Below are 20,326 nucleotides of genomic sequence, written 5' to 3'. Positions count from 1 at the left end.
AAGTCTCTCTCCTCCTGCCCCTAAGTAATTGTTAAGTATAGAGAATTACTGCTGTGAGAATGTTAGTTGTATATGTGTGTGTTTTAAACAAATGATGAAATGAAACAATGAACTATACTGTAATTTTTCCCCTAGTTATATCAGAGGAAGAAAACGAACTAGGGCTCTTCTTAAAGTTCCAAGCAGAACGGGATACAACGCAGGCTGGCAAAATGATGGATGCCACTGGCAAGGCACTCTGTTCTTCAGCCAAGCAAAGGTTTATCATGGTTTTGCATCATCTTTAACTTTATAGTCAGTATGACAGTTTTGATGTGTATAGCTAAATTTGAATATTTGTAAAGGTTTCTCTTGATTCCAGTGGAAGGTTAAAAGAGAAGAATTGTATATTGCAGTATATAATTGTTTTGATGCCTAACTCTTACTTATTTTTTACTTAAAATCATTACTTAAAATTTTATGTTCATAGGTTGCTTAATTCCTGGAAATAGCCTTTAGGCCTGTATTTAAATTTCATAAGTGGTTTAGTGAAATAGAGGCACACAATGGCTAAAATTTAAGTATGTGTATATATATATTTTTTTCACTTTTTGGATACTGTGCCATCTATGAGTACATTGGAACTTGTCTTTTTAAGCAGAGGAAATATTTTCTTCTTAATTATATACTTTATATTTATTATTTTATAACTTTTTATCATAAAGATACTTGTTACAAAGAATCTCCTGCAATTACTAAATTCAGCCAACATATTTCCTTTTTCTAGAGAAAAATAAAAACAGGCTTTATTAGACTTGTAAATGGCATTGCATAACTTAAGTGGCTTTATGCTGAAACACCACATAAGTACAAAAGTCCATCTTTAAGGAGATGACCGAGAGACATGAAATACAAGTTCCTCCGTTCGTTACGTCAGAGTCAGAAGCAGAGAAACTGGGTTTGACTTATGTTTCTTAAATCCTTTTTTTTCCTCTTGTTCTCATCCTCAGATGCTATGGATTTAGTCCTCATTAGCTCATCTAGCATTTTATCTACTTTTCTAACACCCAGATTTTCCTTCAATTTTTCAAAAAACCCCAGCTTTCTGCTTATAGGAATATGCTTTATAAATATAGGAACTCATTTACTCATGAAATTCTTTTCTAAATGGCAGATTTACTTGGCAGATTATTTATACATGGTAAGCATCCCAAAATGTTGTAAAAATGCTATATTTCCTAAAATAAGAAAAAGGAGAAATATAAACATACCTTTATTAACAATTCAAAGTTATCTATATGATCCTTATTGCTTTCTAATTTTCTTAGGCATCTTAATAATTTCCTGTTTATAGACTCATCTTGATAGCAAATTCTGCTTTATGGTTGTCTTTATTTTGCTTGTGGGATGTACATTCCTCTGATTTTTGCCTCTCTGTCATTAGATTGGCCCTGTATACTCCCCTGTCTCGACTTCAACAAGAAGTAGCAACATTCAGTCAAAGGGCAGTATCTGATACCTTGACAACAATTAATCGGATGGAGCAGGCACGCACAGAATACAGAGGAGCCCTGCTATGGATGAAAGATGTATCTCAAGAACTGGACCCAGACACCTTAAAACAAGTGGAAAAGTTCCGAAAAGTATGAAAATACATCCTTTTTATTTATTTTCTTGAACCTCTACAGAATAACTTAATCAAGAGCATAAAACATCAGACTAGTTTTGGAAAATGTGTTATATTACAAATTCTTAAGTTGCTTGGAAATCTCCAGTTGAAGTAAATACAAAAGGTTGTCACACACTTTTTTTTCCCCCACTATTTGGCATAATAGATATAACTACCTTTCAAATGTTGCTTACCTGGGCTCTTAGGAGTGGTTTGCAGGAGGAAAATCATTCATTAAGCAGGGAAAGCACTTAAGTAAAAACTCATGTAAAATGATTATTAATTATAAGTGAAGGTTATAAAATTTTTCATTCTGCCACAATATATAAGTTTGACCACAAACTTTTAAAACAACTGCATGTGTGAACATATCAGTTCAGTCAGTTCAGTCACTCAGTCGTGTCCAACTCCTTGCGACCCCGTGAACTGCAGCACGCCAGGCTTCCCTGTCCATCACCAACTCCCGGAGCCTACTCAAACTCATGTCCATCGCGTCAGTGATGCCAACCAACAATCTCATCCTCTGTCGTCTCCTTCTCCTTCCGCCTTCAATCTTTCCCAGCATCAGGGTGTTTTTAATGAGTCAGTTCTTCACATTAGGTGGCCAAAGTATTGGAGTTTCAGCTTCTGCATCAGTCCTTCCAATGAACATTCAGGACTGATTTCCTTTAGGATGGACTGGTTGGATCTCCTTGCTGTTCAAGGGACTCTCAAGAGTCTTCTCCAACACCACAGTTCAAAAGCATCAATTCTTCAGCGCTCAGCTTTCTTTATAGTCCAACTCTCACATCCATACGTGACTACTGGAAAAACCATAGCTTTGACTAGACAGACCTATGTTGGTAAAGTAATGTCTCTGCTTTTTAATATGCTGTCTAGGTTGGTCATAACTTTCCTTCCAAGGAGCAAGGATCTTTTAATTTCATGGCTGCCGTCACCATCTGCAGTGATTTTGGAGCCCAAGAAAATAAAGTCTCTCACTGTTTCCATTGTTTCCCCATCTATTTGCCATGAAGTGATGGGACTAGATGCCATGATCTTCATTTTCTTAATGTTGACTTTTAAGCCAACTTTTTTACTCTCCTCTTTCAGTCAAGAGGCTCTTTAGTTCTTCTTTGCTTTCTGCCATAAGGGTGGTGTCATCTGGGTATCTGAGGTTCTTGATTATTTCTCCCAGCAGTCTTGATTCCAGCTTGTGCTTCATCCAGCCTGGCATTTCACATGATGTTCTCTGCATATAAGTTAAATAAGCTAAATAATCTACTTATTTTAAGTTGTATCCCCTGAATTTACCATACATGAATAGTAAAATTCACTCACTCTGGGACTTCCCTGGTGGTCCAGGGGCTAAGTCTCCATGTTCTCAATGCAGAGAGCCCAGGTTCCATCCCTGGTCAGGGAACTAGATCCCACATGCCCCAACTAAGAGTTTACATGCTGCATGCCTGAACTAAAAGATCACTCATGCCACGACTAAGACCCGGTGCAGCCAAATAAATATATTTTTTAAATGTACTCACTCCATTTTATAAATATTTAAAGTAGCTGTAATAAAAATTCATACTTATATTTAATATAGATGAAATCTTTCTACTAGCTGTTACAAGTGCTTTGCCTCATTGATTTCTCCAAAAGACATGGGCAGTAGGTGGACACGTGGCCTCAGGCAACCTGTCATTCTATCCCCTTTATAATCCTTGACAGATACAATCCAAGGGAGTGCTTGCACAACACTGTGAGTGCACTGATGTCACTGAATTGTACAGTTTTAAAATGGTTAAGTGCTTGTTATGTGAATTTCACTTCAATTAAACAAACAAAAAGAATAGGATCCACACCTCCTATCTAGACCCAAATAGCCCTGCACACTCCGTTCCCTGGGCCCTCTGCAGCCACATCTCATACTTACTGTCTGTGCTTAAGGAAGGAATATGCTCTACCCCATTTGTTCCCTTTCTGTGGACACCCCCCCATACCTAGAACTTGTCTTTCCTTTTCCCTGGGTCTAGCAGGCTCTCCTCAGGATCTTAGCATGGCCCGCTCATCCACTCATTGTCTTCCTGTCCCAGTTCAGACATCATGCATTGAGCTCACCAATGGCTTTGCTGACCCTCTTACCAAAAGTTGTCATTCAGTTCTGTTTCATGCATATACTATCTTTGTGACTTGAGATCATCGTATATATTTATTTACTTCCTTTTTTTCCTGTGCTCCCTCACTCAGGGATGGTGGGGAAGAACTTTGTTCACCACGGTATCCCCGTTCCTTGAGCAGTGCCTGGCACATAGTAGATACCTTTTATCAGTATTCCTTGAATGAATGAATGAGTACATTTAAAGTTGAGTGTTCACATGACTTACTGACAGATGACTCACCTTATGTGTAAGATATATAAGCCTATATTTAAGTTCATAAATACAGATTTATAAATACAGAACTTAAATATGATTCAGAACTATTATTAATGCTTTACAACACTAACTATGTCCCCTTTCCATTTATTCTTCTACTCTTTCTTAGCAAAATATTATCTATCAGTAGTTTTGGATGTTTATTTTTACTTGGAATCTGTTTTTTCTTATTAGCTATATACGTTTTTTTGTCTTTCGTCACATAGTTTCTCAGCATAAAGATACCTGGTGGAAAGAATCTCCCACAGTTACCAAAAATAGCCAAAATCTTTTCAATGAATCATGAAATACTAATTCAGGGAAGGAGAATCTTCTCTGTTACAATTTCATGTGTCTGAAAACATGTATCATGAACCTGTGTGGTACACTTGTTTCTATATTAGAAGTATTAATAAGTTACATTTTTGTGGTTGCAGGTACAGATCCAAGTGAGAAATAGCAAAACTTCTTTTGACAAGTTAAAGATGGATGTTTGTCAGAAAGTGGATTTACTTGGAGCTAGTCGCTGCAATATGTTGTCTCATTCACTCGCTACCTACCAGGTACCCACCTCCATGGTCAGCATGTCCTTGCAGTAAAAAGATGAGTGGTGAGATTCCTTTTTAAAAGTTGTCTAAAGGGTGCAAAAAAATCGTATAATTGATCAGATTCCTTTGATTTTGTTAAACTTGACTTACTAAGGTTATGACATTCAGAATCATAGAATACTAGACTGGAAAAGACCTTAGCAATTACCTACTCCCATAGTTCCACGTTATTCCCTTTGATATCCTAGGAAGGAGAGACTGACAAGACATTTAGGAGCTTGAGAGGAGTCTGGATTCAAGGCCTCTTAGCTTGGTTCATTCAGAGATGCTCCAGTTTGAACTAGTTCTACACACAATTTCATTTGAAGCAAAGATGCTGTGACCCGAAAGTTTAACACTTTTCTATCATTGGTGGATGAGGAAAGGGAAAATTAAATGAGACTTAAAGGAAATGGTAGTGTTGGGCTTAAAAACTTAGGTTTTCTAAGTCTTATGTTCAGTTCTGCCAAATCACCATTCCATACCACTGTAATCTCAGAAGTCTCATTTGTGCTTACTTTATTCCAAGTCACACATAAATAGCATACAATGAGTAAGTTAGATATTAACAGGTAACAGTTACTGATTTTATCAGTCAGCGGCAAAATAGAATAAACTTTTGCATGGGAGAATAATAATAAACTAAAGGAAATGGCATTCGATGCTGCTTTTAAGGAATCTACCTAATTCAGTTCAATTCTGTGGAATTTAAGAATCAAGACAGGTGACACTTGAAAATAAAACTACCTGGTAATCTGGGGAGCGTAACGCCGGGAACACAGCAGCTGTTAGCCCAGCTCTCCTTTGTTCTCCCCACTCACCCCTTCACCTTGAACGGAAACCTTGAGGCAGCGAGGAAAATGTTCAATTACTTGAGTTAGCTTGATAACACATTTTTTTTGGACAAGTCTTTCTTGAACCCTAAATGAAAGTCCAAATTTAATGGTACAAATTATTTTACTCCAATTAATAAAGGTTCATACATGCTTACCCGGAGAAGGCAAATGGCAACGTCCGGTGTTCTTGCCTGGAGAATCCCAGGGACGGGGGAGCCTGGAGGGCTGCCGTCTATGGGGTCGCACAGAGTCAGACTTAGCAGCAGCAGCATACATGCTTACCATCTTAAAAGTTTACACATATACCTCTGACACAAATATGATATTTTGGTGCTTTGAACATTTTTCTCCTGGATTCCTCAGAAGGCGTTCTAATCTGCCAGCTTCATTCTCTTGGCTGCAGGTACTCCCGCTCCGGTTATGTGTCGGTGCTGTATACACACAGGCGCACATACATGCAGACACAGTACCAGTCCTTGTTCAGAGTTACTGTTTACAGAGCTTTCTGGTTCCCCAGACCTGGAAACTGATTTTAGATCCTATACTTCTTGTTATTTGACAACAACTATTTGTCTATGATAGTGAGGAAAAACAGCACTGAAAAGAGAAGAGGAAGCAGGACTGTAGTGTCACCTTTTCTTTCTCTGCAGAGAACACTGCTTGGATTCTGGGAGAAAACAGCTCGAATGATGTCCCAGATTCATGGGACCTGTATAGGCCTTCATCCATACGACTTTGTAGCTCTTAAGGTACATTCCTTTCAGTGCTCTTTTCTTAGATATATGACACTTCATCTGGATGATAACTTTGAGACTGCTTTTTGCTAAGCCTAATTTCAAAATTACAAAACACTGGGAATCATTTTTCTATACTCTTTCAGCTAGTCATTTTTATGAAGTTCCCAGATTCCAAATGTTGCCAGCAGCACTAAACAAATACATGGGCACACTGCTGGTGGGCTCATGATATTAGTAGAGTGAGAGAGAGGGGAATAAAAGAAAAAGTGAAAATTAAAATGCAAAAAGAAAAGGTAATGGAACGAGAAACAGGTGATGGAAAGTGGTCATGTGTTCTCAAAAATGACCACATTACCTACCTGACAATTTTAGGAGTTAAAGTTTCTTTGCTTTCCTTTTACACTTATGTCATAGATGTGATCCATGGTACCATTATGCCAGTTTTGGTCATTATGTATGTGTAATTGCTGCTGAGGAGTACTGAATTAGGTCAGCTCTTTCCATAACACCTACATGTAAAACGTACTCTTCCTGTCAACTTTCTGTGTGCGTGGCTTATCCAGCAGAGATGCACCATGTTAATCATTTCTTCCATGCTAGTAGGCTACGTTTCAGTTCCTTTGAACTAATCATTCTGCTTTATTTTCAGTAGAGATTGAAAATGTTAAGTTTGCCTAAGCTGGGTGTGATGTTTGTGATGGGTTCATATCCTATAACCGTATGTTACTGGGGCTTGGTGTAGATTTTTAAGTCAGGTCCTGACATAGCATCTTCAAATCTAATAGATTCGGGGGTTTTTTTGTTTTCTTTTTTTATTGTTGTTGTATGTAGGTTTTGGTTTTTTACTTTTCCAAGTTAATGTTTTACTGGATAACATACTGTGTTTTTAGGCAACTTTCATATCCAATTTCAGCTCAGACTTGAAGTTGAAAATCTTTAGTTGTATTTAGAGCATCACAGTGCTGGCTAGCAACATAGTGAGGTCTTCTGTGGCATATCTTAGAGTGGTGGACCCTGTGACTAGTCCACAGTGTGTGTCATGGCCACGGGCAGCCAGGATACAAAGGATGCAGGGCTCAGGTCAAATTATATCAGCATACATCTCCCACTCTTGACTTCAGAACTCTTCCTGTTTTATATTGTTCTTTAGAATTTTTATTCTCATTTTTGTTTGCACAAAGAGAGCAAAATATTCCTCCCACCTACTTAACACTAAATTTCTTATCCTTAGCAACTGCAAGACACTCCAGTGAAGCATACTGAAGACCACAAGGAAGAACAAATAGAAGAAAGTTCTCTCCCTGAAAACCTCAATAGGTAAGCAGACAAAAGTTTCAGATCATGCTATGAAGTTCTGGATACCATTGTATTATATATTTGGAAAGAGTTGTTTCTTCTCTGGTTTACCAAATACTGAATACTTCTATGTCATTTTTCCAGTTAACGTTAGACATTTGCTCTGAAACTTACCCCCTCGCCCCAGTTTTGGCATGGCAGGCAAAGTTGGTGATAGGAATATAGAACAGTTGGTGATAACCCCAAATTATTTAGTGTAGGAGACTGGTTCTTGTACTAAGAGCCTGTCTCTAGTGAATCCCAGAGAGGACAGCTTGAAAAAGAAAGAGATAGGTGTTGGTAGCTATGAGATGGAAGCTGGTGACAGTTTGTTTCCAAGACAACACCGAGGGGACTGGGATTGGTTCCCTAGAAATAGAGGCCCTTGCTGTGCTCATCCTTCATGTTGCCTGTTTCCCTTTAGTTACATGTTACCTTTGTTTTCCTTGCAGACCTGCCACTTGTCATTTTAACTAGATTGCACTGAGTATAATGATGAACCCAGAAATAGGCCCAAACAATGACAATACTATATTGTTGAGTGAAAGGTGATCTGAAATACAGGCATTTCACCCTTTTCCCTAGGGGGATATCCAAACAAATTTTTTTTTTTTTTACCACCTTGGATATACAAATGTTTTAGAATATAGATTAAGTAATCAACTGTATAGATATAAATTAAATGTATTAACTTAGTTACATATATTAAGACTTAAAATTGTACATTGTTTATTAATTTAGTAAATATATTCGTTATCACATTTTATGAAAGTTTTATTTGGAATCTCCTCATGCATCTTCAGCATTATGAAAGCTACCTTTCAAGTTAACAAACAGGTTCCAAAGCACCTCACCCTCTCTTTTGTCCAAAATGTTTAAAACACAATCTATATATGCTATCGTTGAAAATTTCATTCCATGTCAAACTATCTATTTGTTCTGTAGGTTTATTTCTGTGGTATTTGCAAATAAATACTGTATTGCTTTTAAGTATCTTTAAAGGCTTATTAAAAAAAAAACCCAACACTAGAGTTGTGAGTTTATACCCCAAGAATAAGGAAAAACGGTTCTGTATCTCGGGACTTTTCTGGCAATCCAGTGGCCAAGAATCGGTGCTTCCAGTGCAGGGGGCATGAGCTCCATCCCAGGTCTGGGAACTAAGATCCCACGTGCCGCTTGGTACAGCCAAAAAAAAAAAAGATAAAACCTTCTTTATCTCATTTTTTTAAATTATTACACCAGATGAATGATAACACTTTCCAAAATTAGTTTTGGTTGAGAATGTTTTAGCCAAATGTGCCTTATTTTGTAAACATCAATTTCTTGTTCAAAATAGAATACTCCATTTTTTCTACAGTTCTTCATTCGCTGTAGTTCCCAAGTACTCTTTTTTTTTAATCTCTTTTTTTAAAAATTTTAATTCTTTAAATAGTAAGTCTTTGTTGGTTACCTGTTTTAAATACAGCAGTGTGTATGTGTCAACCCCAACCTCCCAATACTTTACTTGCCAAGAATTCTTGAGCAATAACTTTTTAATGCTTGAAAATTAAACTTCATACTCGATGGCTTTGGTGACAGATGTTCTCTGTGTGTAGTATTTCACACAGTGCTCACCATGCTGAACGTGGTACCTAGTGCTTCTATCAATACTCAGTATATATGCATTTAAAGAATAAGAGGTGAAAGGTTATTTTTGCAGTCTATGTAGCTCTAGAAAAGATTTGTCTCAGATTTTAGGAGATCTACCAGACAACTGCCTCCTCAGTTAAAAAAAAAACTTTTTTAAGCCATACAGAACAGTTTGTAGAGTATGATTCCTCAATGTATTTTAACCAAAATCTTGTCATTTTTCTGTTTTACTTTAGGTTAGTTTTGTCAGATGAGGAAGTGAACTTGGGAAGTGAACCAGGTAAGATGGTAGATTCGTTAAAATGTGAAATGATCACATACAAATGCGAAAACAGCTTGTTGCAGCCTTTTCAGAGAGATTGTATTAATATCCATTTAATTAAAAAATGTTAAGTCGCTTTATGTCTCTGTACAAACACTTCTGAGTTTGCATTTCCCCCCAGCTTTATTGAGTTGTAATTAACATGTAACACTGTAAGTTTAAAGTATACAATTGGGTGATTTGGTGGTACTTGTATGTATTGCAAAATGATTTTCACCATTTGACTAGTTAACACATCCATCACCTCACACAGTTACTATATTTAATTTGGGATATGGTACTGGGCAGTACTGTAAGTTGAGCTTTGAGGCTCCCCAGGGTCACTTTTAGGGCATCCTGGGCAGGTGGGTCAAGGACCACGCTCCCCTGTTGGGTGGGACTGCTCACCTGCTTCCCTGCCTGGGCAGGTGGTAGAGTTTGCTCTGCAGCCGCCCAGGGTCTCAGTCCAGGCTTCCTGCTTGGGTGGAACTGGAGGCTGTGCTTGGCAACGAGTTAGCTTTCAGGCAATCATAATTAGAGTGTCCAGTTATCTTCTTTAGGGAATTCTGGGCTTCTTTAAGACAGTTGCTTTTAGTGTAGATATTCATTTCACAGGGCAGTATTGATTGTTTCAAAATTATTCTCATTTAAATTTATGTTATTTTTAAATAAATATATGTTATATGTACAATCAACATATATATGAATTACTGTAGCTTTGGAGCCAGAAAAATCTGGATTTGAAGGCCAACTTTTTTTAAAAAATGAGTCATTTATGCCTTTTTCACATTTCTCTTCTGAAAAATGACTCACACACTCCTACCTGGCAGGATGCTAGATATATTTATAAACTATGTAGCACATAGTAGATGTCCAGTATTTTTAAGCATACACATAAATACAGACCATACTGATAAAAGAAACTAAACACTATAATAGTCATGCGTTCATGTATCTAACATACCTTCAAACATATGTTCCAAATGTTATCTAATTGTGCATACATAATCCTGTATCCAATTAGAGAAAATTTTTTAACCACCATAAATGAAATATAATGGACACTGTTGTAGTTTCAACATCCACTTGTATTATTTTATCTTTTAAAGCCTGCTATATCAGTAGCTATGTCCCCTTTTTGTTGAAGTATAGTTAATGTAATATTATATGTTATAGATATACAACAGAGTGATCACACTTTTTAAAGGTTATGCTCCATTTATAGATGTTGTTGGCTATATTCCCTGTGTTATACTATTATATAATATCCTTCTAGCTTATTTTATACATAATAGTTTGTATCTTTTAGTCTCCTATCCCTAAGTTGCCCTTCCCTCTTCCTTCTCCCCACTGGTAACCACTAGTTTTCTATATCTGTGAGTCTGTTTCCTTTTTGTTACATTCACTAGTCTGTTCTGTTTTGTAGATTCCACATATAAATGATATGCAGCATTTGTTTTTCTCTCTCTGACTTATTTCACTTAGTATAATACCATCCAAGTCCGTCCATGTTGCTGCACATGGCAAAAATAAACTCAAAATGATTAAAGACCTAAATTTAAGGCTAGAAATCATGAAACTCCTAGAAAACCTATGTAGAACACTTTGACATAAATAGCAAAATTTTCTTTTGGATCTTTCTCCTAAATCAAAGGAGATAAAAGCAAAAATAAACAAATGGGACCTAATTAAACTTAAAAGTTTTTGCACACACAGCAAAGGAAACCATTGACAAAATCAAAAGACAACCTGTGGAATGGGACAAAAATTGGCAAATGATATGACCTATGAGAAATTATTATCCAAAATATATAAACAGCTCATACAACTCAAGATCAAAAAGACAACCTGATTAAAAATGGGCAGACGACCTGAACATACATCTTCCCAAAGAAGATATACAGATGGCCAATCGGAACATGAAAATATGCTCAACATCATTAATCATCAGAGAAATGCAAATTAAAACTATAATGAGGGACTTCCTGGTGATCCAGTGTCTAAGACTTTGTGCTTCCGATGCAGGGGCCCTGGTTTCAATACTGGGTGAGGGGACTATATCCCACATGAAACAACTAAAGATTCCACATGCTGCAGTGAAGATTGAGAATCTTGTGTGCACCAGCTAAGGCCTTGAAACAGCCAAATAACTGTTTAAAAATAAATAAAACTATAATGAGATATCATCTCACACCTGCCAGAATGGCTGTCACCACAAAGACTACAAATAATAAATACCTGTGAAAATGTGTAAAAAAAGGAACCTTCTAACACTGCCAGTGGGAATGTAAATTGGTGCAGGCACAATGGAAACCAGTATAGAGGTTTCTCAAAAACTAAAAATAAAATTACCATATGAGCAAGCAATTCCACTCATGGGTATATATAGCCAAAAAAAATCCCCAAAATAGTAATTGGAAAAGATACATGTATCCCATTGTTCATAGCAATAAGTGTCCATCAACAGATGAAAGTAGATAAAGAAGATGTGGTGTGCATATAGGAGTACTACTCAGTCATAAAAAAGAATGAAAATTTGCTATTTCCAACAATATGGATGAACTAAGTGAAATAGGTCAGAGAAAGACAAATACTATATAATGTCACTTATATGAGGAGTCTAAAAAAATAAAACAAACTATTGAACATAACAACAACAAAAAACCCAGAATTACTGATATAAAGAAAACTAGTAGTTACCATCAGGGACGAGGAGGGGAGGAGGGACAAAATAGGGCTAAGGGATTAAGAGATACAAACAATTATGTGTAAAATAAACTGCAAGGATATATTGTACAAGACAGGGAATATAGTCAGTATTTTATAATAATTATAAGTGGAGCATAACTTAAAAATTGCAAATCACTATGTTGTACACGTGTTACTTATACTGAGGTATAATTGACATATAACATTATATTAGTTTCAGGTGTACAACATGATTTGCTATATGTATATATTGCAAAATGATCACCACAATAAGCCTAGTTAATATCCATCCTCATACACATTTACCATTTTTTTCTTGTGATGAAAACTTTTAAGATTTACTCTCTTAGCAGCTTTCAAATATGCAGTATTTGAAAATATTACTAACTGTATAAGCTGGGTTTAGAAAAGGCAGAGGAACAAGAGACCAAATTTCCAACATTCACTGGATCATAGAGAAAGCAAGGGAATTCCAGCAAAACATCTGCTTCATTGACAATGCAAAAATCTTTGACTGTCTGGATCTTAACAAACTGTGGAAAATTCTTAAAGAGATGGGAATACCAGACTACTTTCCCTCTGAGAAACCTGTATGCAGGTCAAGAAGCAACAGTTAGAACCAGACATGGAATAAAGAACTGGTTCAGAATTGGAAAAGTAGTACATAAAGGCTGTATATTGTCACCCTGCTTATTTAACTTATATGCAGAGTACATCATGCAAAATGCCGGGCTGGATGCAGCACAAGCTGGAATCAAAATTGCCAGGAGAAATATCAACAACCTCAGATATATAGATGATACCACTCTAATGGCAGAAAGTGAAGAGGAACTAAAAAGCCTCTTGATGGGGATGAAAGAGAAGAGTGAAAAAGGTGGCTTAAAACTCAACATCAGAAAACTAAGATCATGGCATCCAGTCCCATCACTTCATGGCAAATAGAAGGGGGAAAAGTGGAAGCAGTGACAGATTTTCTTTTCTTGGGCTCCAAAATCACTGCACACGTGACTGCAGCCTTGAAATTAAAAGATGCTTGCTACTTGGGAGGACAGCTGTGACAGACCTAGACAGCATATTAAAAAGCAAAGACATCCCTTTGCTGACAAAGATCCATATTGTTAAAGCTATAGTTTTTCCAGTAGTTACATACAGATGTGAGAGTTGGACCACAAAGAAGGCGACCACCAAAGAATTGAGGCTTTCTAACTGTGGTGCTGGAGAAGACTCTTGATTGAGAGTCCCTTGTATTGCAAGGAGATCAAACCAGTCAATCCTAAAGGAAATAAATCCTGAATATTCATTGGAAGGACTGGTGCTGAAACTGAAGCTCCAATACTTGGGCCACCTGATGCAAAGAGCCGACTCGTTGGAAAAGACCCTTGTGTTGGGAATGATTGAATGCAAAAGAAGAGGGTCGTAGAGGATGAGATGGTTATAGATAGCATCACCGACTCAATGGACATGAATCTGAGCAAACTTAGGGAGATAGTGAAGGTCAGGGAAGCCTGACATGCTGCAGTCCTTGGAGTTGCAAAGAATCCAACACTTAGGGACTGAACAATAGTAACAAAGTACTAACTATAATCAACATTCTGTACATTACATCCCCATGACTTATTTATTTTATAATGGATAGTTTGTACTTTTTAACTTCTTTCACTCATTGTGCTCCCACCTCAGCCTTTGGCAACCACCACTGTTCTCTAAATCTATGAGCTCAGGTATCATTTGTTCTTTATACACCACATATAAGTGAGATGGTACAGTATGTGTCTTTGTCTGACCCATTTCACTTAGCATAATGCCCTCAACATCCATCCATGTTGTCATAAATGTTAAGATTTTATTCTTTATATGGCTGAATAATGTTACATTGCATATATGAACCACATTTTCTTTTTTCACCTGTTGATGGACACTTAGTTGCTTTCAATATCTTGGCTATTGTAAATAATGCTGCAGTGAATGTGGGGGTGCATATATCTTTTTGAAATAGTGTTTTTATTTTTATTTTTTGGATAAGTACTCAGAAGTGGCATTGTTTGATCATATGTTATTTTTAGTTTTTTTGAGGAACCTCCATATTGTTTTCCATAGGCACTGTGCCAGTTACATGGAATGTGAAAACTTTTAACTTTTAAGAGGGCATGGATATAACAGAGGACCTGAATATTTGTGGGTATTATAAAATTGTTATATTTATACATATGTAATTTTTATCTACAGATCTTGAAATTTTTACATATATGGATTATAATCTGATTTGGTCAGTTGAACAGTTGGGTTTAAATTATTATAAAGTACTATAGTACATAAGCATGCTACATTTTTTCTTCTTCAACTTAATCTTTCATGTGCTTTTGTTTCAGCAACTGAAGATCACAAAGAAAAACATTCTCGAATGAAAGAATTTGTAGCACCTCAGTTTTCTGACTCTGAAAATGGTATATTATAATTTCACTGTATATATGGATAAATTATTATTTAAAATTCTTTAGTTTTTATTTAATATTCATTTTCATAACATGAAAATCTGATAGGTCTTTACCCAGGAATGCAATCCTGCACTTTTACTTCATAGCATGTCACAGTGGAAATTAAACAATTGTTTATTCTGTATGTTTTGGCCCTGTGCAGTGTATCTAACTGTGAGGACATGCAAGACTATTGTTTATCTTACTATCTCATGTATCTCTACCACCTGTCAGTGTAGGCACTGAGTGAATACTACCTTGAATATTTCTTCCAAGCAATTATGATGCATACATTTTCTCCCAGTTTGTCATTTGTCTTTTGACTTTTCTTATAGTTGTTTCTTGCCATGAAAAAATTTTAAACATTTTATATAGTCAAATTTATTAATCTTCTGTTTTATTGGATCTGGATCTATGTCCTATGCAAAGCCCAGGTTAGAGGAGTTTGTTTATGCTTTCTACTAGTATTGATATAGTTTTCTTTTTTTACCTTTAGATCTCCAATTCATTTGGAGTTTATTCACGCATATGGTGTTGGAACAATGGATTGAACGTTATATTTTTCCAAATGGCTATCCTTTATTTTTTTAAATGCCATCTTTGCCCCAGTAATTTGAGATTAACTTCCACTCATATGCTAGATTTCTATACGTATTTGAGTCTATTTCTGGACTTTCTTTATAGCTTATAGATGTGTCAATGCACCATTGCCACATTTTTTTTTTTTAATAAATTTATTTATTTTAGTTGGGGGCTAATTACTTTACAATATTGTAATAGTTTTTGCCATACATTGACATGAATCAGGCATGAGTTTACACGTGTTCCCCTTCCTGGACCCCTCACCCACCTCCCTCCCCATCCCATCCCTCTGGGTCATCCCATTGCCCCGGCCCTGAGCCTTTGTCTCATGCATCGAACATGGAATGGTGTTCTGTTTCACATATGATAATATACATGTTTCAATGCTATTCTTCCAGAACGTCCCACCCTCACCTTCTCCCTCAGAGTCCATAAAATTGTTCTATGCATCTGTGTCTCTTATTCTGTCTCGCATATAGGGTTATCGTTACCATCTTTCAAATTCCATATATATGCATTAGTATACTGTATTGTTGTTTTTCTTTCTGGCTTACTTCACTCTGTATAATGGGCTCCAGTTTCATCCATCTCAGTAGAACCGATTCAAATGTATTTTTTTTAATGGCTGAGTAATATTCCATTGTGTATATGTACCACAGCTTCCTTATCCATTCGTCTGCTGATGGACATCTAGGTTGCTTCCATGTCCTGGCTTTACATTTTTTATTTAAAGACTTATTTATCTATTTTTGGCTGCATGCAGGCTTTCTCTAGTTGTGGCAGGAGGGGGCAACTCTTTGTTGCAGTGCCCAGGCTTCCATTACAGTGGCTTCTCTGGTCGCGGCGCACAGGCTTATTGGCTCTGCGGCATCTGGGATCTTCCAGGACCAGGGATCAAACCCCTGCATTGGCAGGCAGATTCTTAGCCACTTGATCACCAGAGAAGCCCACATGGTTTTAATTATAGAAACTTTTCTTGTGTGTTTTTGTATCTGGTGGGACTAGTATTTTCATCTTCATTGTTTTCTTAACTATTCTTGCATGTTTATTTCTCAACATCAATTTTTTCATCAAATTTTCTAGCTCCGTATGAAAGTTTCATCGATACTTTGTGATCACATTAAATCTGAAAACTGACAGGTTGATGATGTCTAGACATTCTAGACAAAAACAAGGGGCATCTTTCTGTTAAAGTTTACTTGTATAGCTTTCATATATAGTCTTTTTATGTAGGTGTTGAACATTTCTAGTTAAGATCATCTCTGAATATTTCTTTTATTGTGATTATAAATGACATTTTCTTTCCATTTCATCTTTAATTGGTTACTATTTTGTGTGTATAAGTGCTATTGATTTTTGCATATTAGTTTTATATCCTGCTACCTTGCTAAAGTTGTTTATACTTTGAGTTAGTTTTATGAGTGATTTTCTGGAACTTTCCAGGTAACCCATCAGGTTTTCTGCAAACACAGATAGTCTAGTTTTTTCTTGAACAACTCCTGTGACTGTAATTAATTTCTTTTTTAAAATTGAATTGGTTACCACCTCCAGAAAAATGTGAAATAATAGCAAGCATTTCCTGATCTTGGTGTCAGTACCTGTTTCTGAATTAATTAAGATGCTAGCTTTTAGACTGAGGTATATATTTTATAATGTTAAGTATCCACACATTACTGTTTTCTCAAGAGATTTTATTAGGAATGGTTGCACACCGCTCCTTGTTGAATTTTCCCAACAGCTTTTTCAGCATCTATACTAGTGATTATTTGATGTTTGCTCTTAAATACATTAAGATGGTGAGCTATATTAATAGGTTTCCTGATATTACACTATCTTTGGATTCCAGTTATAAATCCAGCTTTGTCATTGTGCACTGTCTGTTGATATTTTATTTACTATGTTTACGTTGATATCAATTTCCCTGTGAAAATATCTCAGCCTATGATTTTTTAGTTTTCTTCTTTGTGGAAATTGATCAGTTTAACCTTTTTACCTGTCCTGGGACCAATTTTAGTAAGTTATATTTTTCTCAGAAATTATTCATTTTGTATGGGTTTTCAAATTTATTTGCATAGAGTTGTACAAAATCTCTTGATTTTTTTTTAACAGCTTTATTGAGCTATAATTTAAATACCATAAGATTCACCCATTGTACGTATAAAATTCAGTGGCTTTTAGTAAATTTATAGAGTTGGGCAACCATCACAATTGAGGATTAGAATATTTCCATTACCCTCCAAATTCTCTCATGCTTGTTTGCAGTTATTCCTTGGTCCCCTCCCTGACTCCCACCAGACTAGAGCAAATTTTCATCTTGATGAATTGAGAAAGGGGGGTGGAAAGGAATGGTTCTTAGTTAAAATACCATAGTCTTTCATTCTTTCTGAATTTTAATAGATTTTCTCACATAAATGTTTCTTCATTTGAAGTATGTCCTTGGAAAATTTCCAGAGATTTTAAAATCATTTTCACCAGTTACTTAATATGCAGGTCCCTAGCCCTCATCATTCTATCATGCCAGAAGCCTCTTTCATTTTTATTATAAATGTAGTCATGATTTTTCTATTATTATTTAAATACCCCATGGATTATGATATGAAACATCTTTTTTATCACTAGTTTTCAGAAATTCCATTCACCTTTCAACCAGGAGTTGTTTAAAAGAAGGTATTAAGAATGTACAGGCAGAAGAGCCTTTTAGTTTCCCTTAATCACACTTTATTTAAGGTACCAATTTAGTAAGTTTTTGTTTCATACATAAATATAGGAATCACAAGACCAAATACAGTTGACACTTGAACTCAGTGGGGGTTATGGGCCCCCATCCTCCGGCGATTGAAAGACCTGCCTATAATCAATTGTGGTTGTTGCTGAGTTGCTAAGTCATGTCTGACTCTTGTGAGACCCCATGGACTGTAGCCCACCAGGCTCCACTGTCCATGAGATTTCCCAAGCAAAAATACTGGAGTGAGTTTCCATTTCCTTCTCCAAAAATTGTCTCATTTCATTATAATCAGAGCATGTTGTTTGTAATATTTCTATTTTAAGAAACTGATTTGTGTGTGTGCCTTAGTTACTAATTTCTGTGAATTTTCAATGTGTGCTTCAACAGAAGGTATATTTTCTATTAGGGTTTGTATATATTCAAAAACAACCACAGTAGAACCTCCCCAGCAGTCTACTGGTTAAAACTTTGTACGCCCATTGCAAAGGGTGCAGGTCTGATTCCTGGTTGGAGAACCAAGATCTCACATGCCACACAGCATGGCTGGAAAGAAAAAAAAAAACTACCACGTTGATTATGTTGTTTAGATCTTTTACATCTTTACTCTGTCCTCTTGGCCTGTTTTTTAACTTGGTATATTATCAGTTCAGTAGAGTCGCTCAGTCGTGCCTGACTCTGCGACCCCATGAATCGCAGCGCACCAAGCCTCCCTGTCCATCACCTATTCCTGGAGTTTACCCAAACCCATGTTCATCAAGTCAGTGATGCCATCCAGCCATCTCATCCTCTGTTGTCCCCTTCTCCTCCCGCCCCCAATTCTTCCCAGCACCAGGGTCTTTTCCAATGAGTCAACTCTTTTCATGAGGTGGCCAAAGTATTGGAGTTTCAGCTTCAGCATCAGTCCTTCCAATGAACACCCAGGATTGATCTCCTTTGGGATGGACTGGTTGGATCTCCTTGCAGTCCAAGGGACTCTCAAGAGTCTTCTCCAACACCACAGTTCAAAAGCATCAATTCTTCGGTGCTCAGCTTTCTTCACCGTCCAACTCTCACATCCATACATGACTACTGAAAAACCCATAGCCTTGACTAGACAGACCTTTGTTGACAAAGTGATGTCTCTTCTTTTTAATATGCTGTCTAGGTCGGTCATAACTTTCCTGCCAAGGAGTAAGTGTCTTTTAATATCATGGCTGCAATCACCATCTGCAGTGATTTTGGAGCCCAGAAAAATAACGTCAGCCACTGTTTCCACTGTTTCCCCATCTATTTCCCATGAAGTGATGGGACCAGATGCCATGATCTTAGTTTTCTGAATGTTGAGCTTTAAGCCAACTTTTTCACTCTCTTCTTTCATCAAGAGGCTCTTTAGTTCTTCTTCGCTTTCTGCCATAAGGGTGGTGTCATCTGCATATCTGAGGTTATTGATATTTCTCCCGGCAATCTTGATTCCAGCTTGTGTTTCTTCCAGCCCAGCGTTTCTCATGATGTACTCTGCATATAAGTTAAATAAGCAGGGTGACTAAATATACAGCCTTGACGTACTCCTTTCCCAATTTGGAACCAGTCTGTTGTTCCACATCTGGTTCTAACTATTGCTTCTTGATCTGCATACAGATTTCTCAGGAGGCAGGTAATGTGGTCTGGTATTCCCATTTCTTTAAGAATTTTCCAAAAATTTCTTTAAGAATTTAAGAATTTTGATATGTAGCCACCTAAATTATCTTCACATAAACTTCTAATCACTTTATTTGTTAAAATTATGTTAATAAAATATGAGAATGTAACAAATTTGATTTGCCGTATATCCTACTCTTATTTCCTTGAAAAGATAAAAGCCATTTTGTTTTTATGTTCACTCAACAGTTGCAAAAGATTTGCCAGTAGACTCATTGGAAGATGATTTTGAGAAGGAATTCTCATTTCTGAACAGCCTCCTAAGTCCTGGTTGTTGGAGTGCTGGTGAATCTTCCCAGGAATGCCAGGCTGTCTTTGGAAGCCCCAAGGCTGGTCTCACATGCCAGGAGCCTTCTGGGGGGTCTGAGCCTCTTGCTCACTCCGCAGGATTCCTTCCTTCGCAGCTCTTTGACCTTGGCCTTCATGCTGCTGGAGCTTTCAACAGTAAGTGTCTGTGCAACATTTGGACACCCCTGAATTGCTGTATATTTGTGAAGCAAAACTAGGTACATGTGGATGCTGAAATCAACAAGAAGACTGAGTTAGCTTCAGTACTGCTAGATAAAATCTTCAGTCACACTAGTCAACAAGAAAAACAACAGATAACACTGGAGTCTGTCAAGGAGAGTGAAACCTCCCCGAAACCCCATATTTTCTTCATTGACTTTCCCAGGTATCTTCTCTACATAGAAAACC

The 20,326-nt window shown here is 36.8% G+C and overlaps 2 protein-coding genes and 1 long non-coding RNA gene across 26 annotated transcripts in view; 1 reads left to right on the top strand and 2 right to left on the bottom strand.

Annotated features, from left to right (window-relative positions):
• Positions 1–20,326, top strand: part of ICA1L (islet cell autoantigen 1 like) — a 75,730-nt gene that overhangs the window by 24,456 nt on the left and 30,948 nt on the right. For 19 of the 24 annotated variants that reach the window (XR_014080047.1, XR_014080046.1, XR_014080053.1 and 16 more), the window contains 8 exons: positions 136–259; positions 1,424–1,622; positions 4,476–4,601; positions 6,112–6,210; positions 7,430–7,515; positions 9,399–9,442; positions 14,542–14,616; positions 19,820–20,074. Coding sequence is in view for 13 of the 24 variants with exons in the window: in XM_081581980.1 (XP_081438106.1) it covers positions 136–259; positions 1,424–1,622; positions 4,476–4,601; positions 6,112–6,210; positions 7,430–7,515; positions 9,399–9,442; positions 14,542–14,616; positions 19,820–20,074 (1,008 nt within the window). In the remaining 11 variants the exon portion in view is untranslated. The remainder of the gene's footprint in view (positions 1–135; positions 260–1,423; positions 1,623–4,475; positions 4,602–6,111; positions 6,211–7,429; positions 7,516–9,398; positions 9,443–14,541; positions 14,617–19,819; positions 20,075–20,326) is intronic. The other 5 variants (XR_014080054.1, XM_081581990.1, XM_081581988.1 and 2 more) reach the window with 1 other exon arrangement.
• LOC145542667 (uncharacterized) lies at positions 1,242–7,868 on the bottom strand. Its single transcript, XR_014080057.1, has 3 exons — positions 5,617–7,868; positions 4,610–4,672; positions 1,242–2,879 (listed from the first exon to the last, which is right to left on the bottom strand). It is a non-coding gene; the product is annotated as an uncharacterized LOC145542667 (long non-coding RNA).
• FAM117B (family with sequence similarity 117 member B) overlaps positions 17,924–20,326 on the bottom strand; it is an 87,302-nt gene continuing 84,899 nt past the window's right edge. The window contains exon 9 of the transcript XR_014080043.1: positions 17,924–20,149. The gene's annotated coding sequence lies outside the window, so the exon portion shown is untranslated. The remainder of the gene's footprint in view (positions 20,150–20,326) is intronic.

This window comes from Giraffa tippelskirchi, chromosome 3, assembly GCF_054371585.1.
Source record: "Giraffa tippelskirchi isolate mGirTip1 chromosome 3, T2T-mGirTip1v1.2.pri, whole genome shotgun sequence".
NCBI classification, from domain to species: domain Eukaryota; kingdom Metazoa; phylum Chordata; class Mammalia; order Artiodactyla; family Giraffidae; genus Giraffa; species Giraffa tippelskirchi.
The sequence above is the reverse complement of the archived record's forward strand: the minus strand, read 5'-3'. Positions and strand labels throughout refer to the sequence as shown.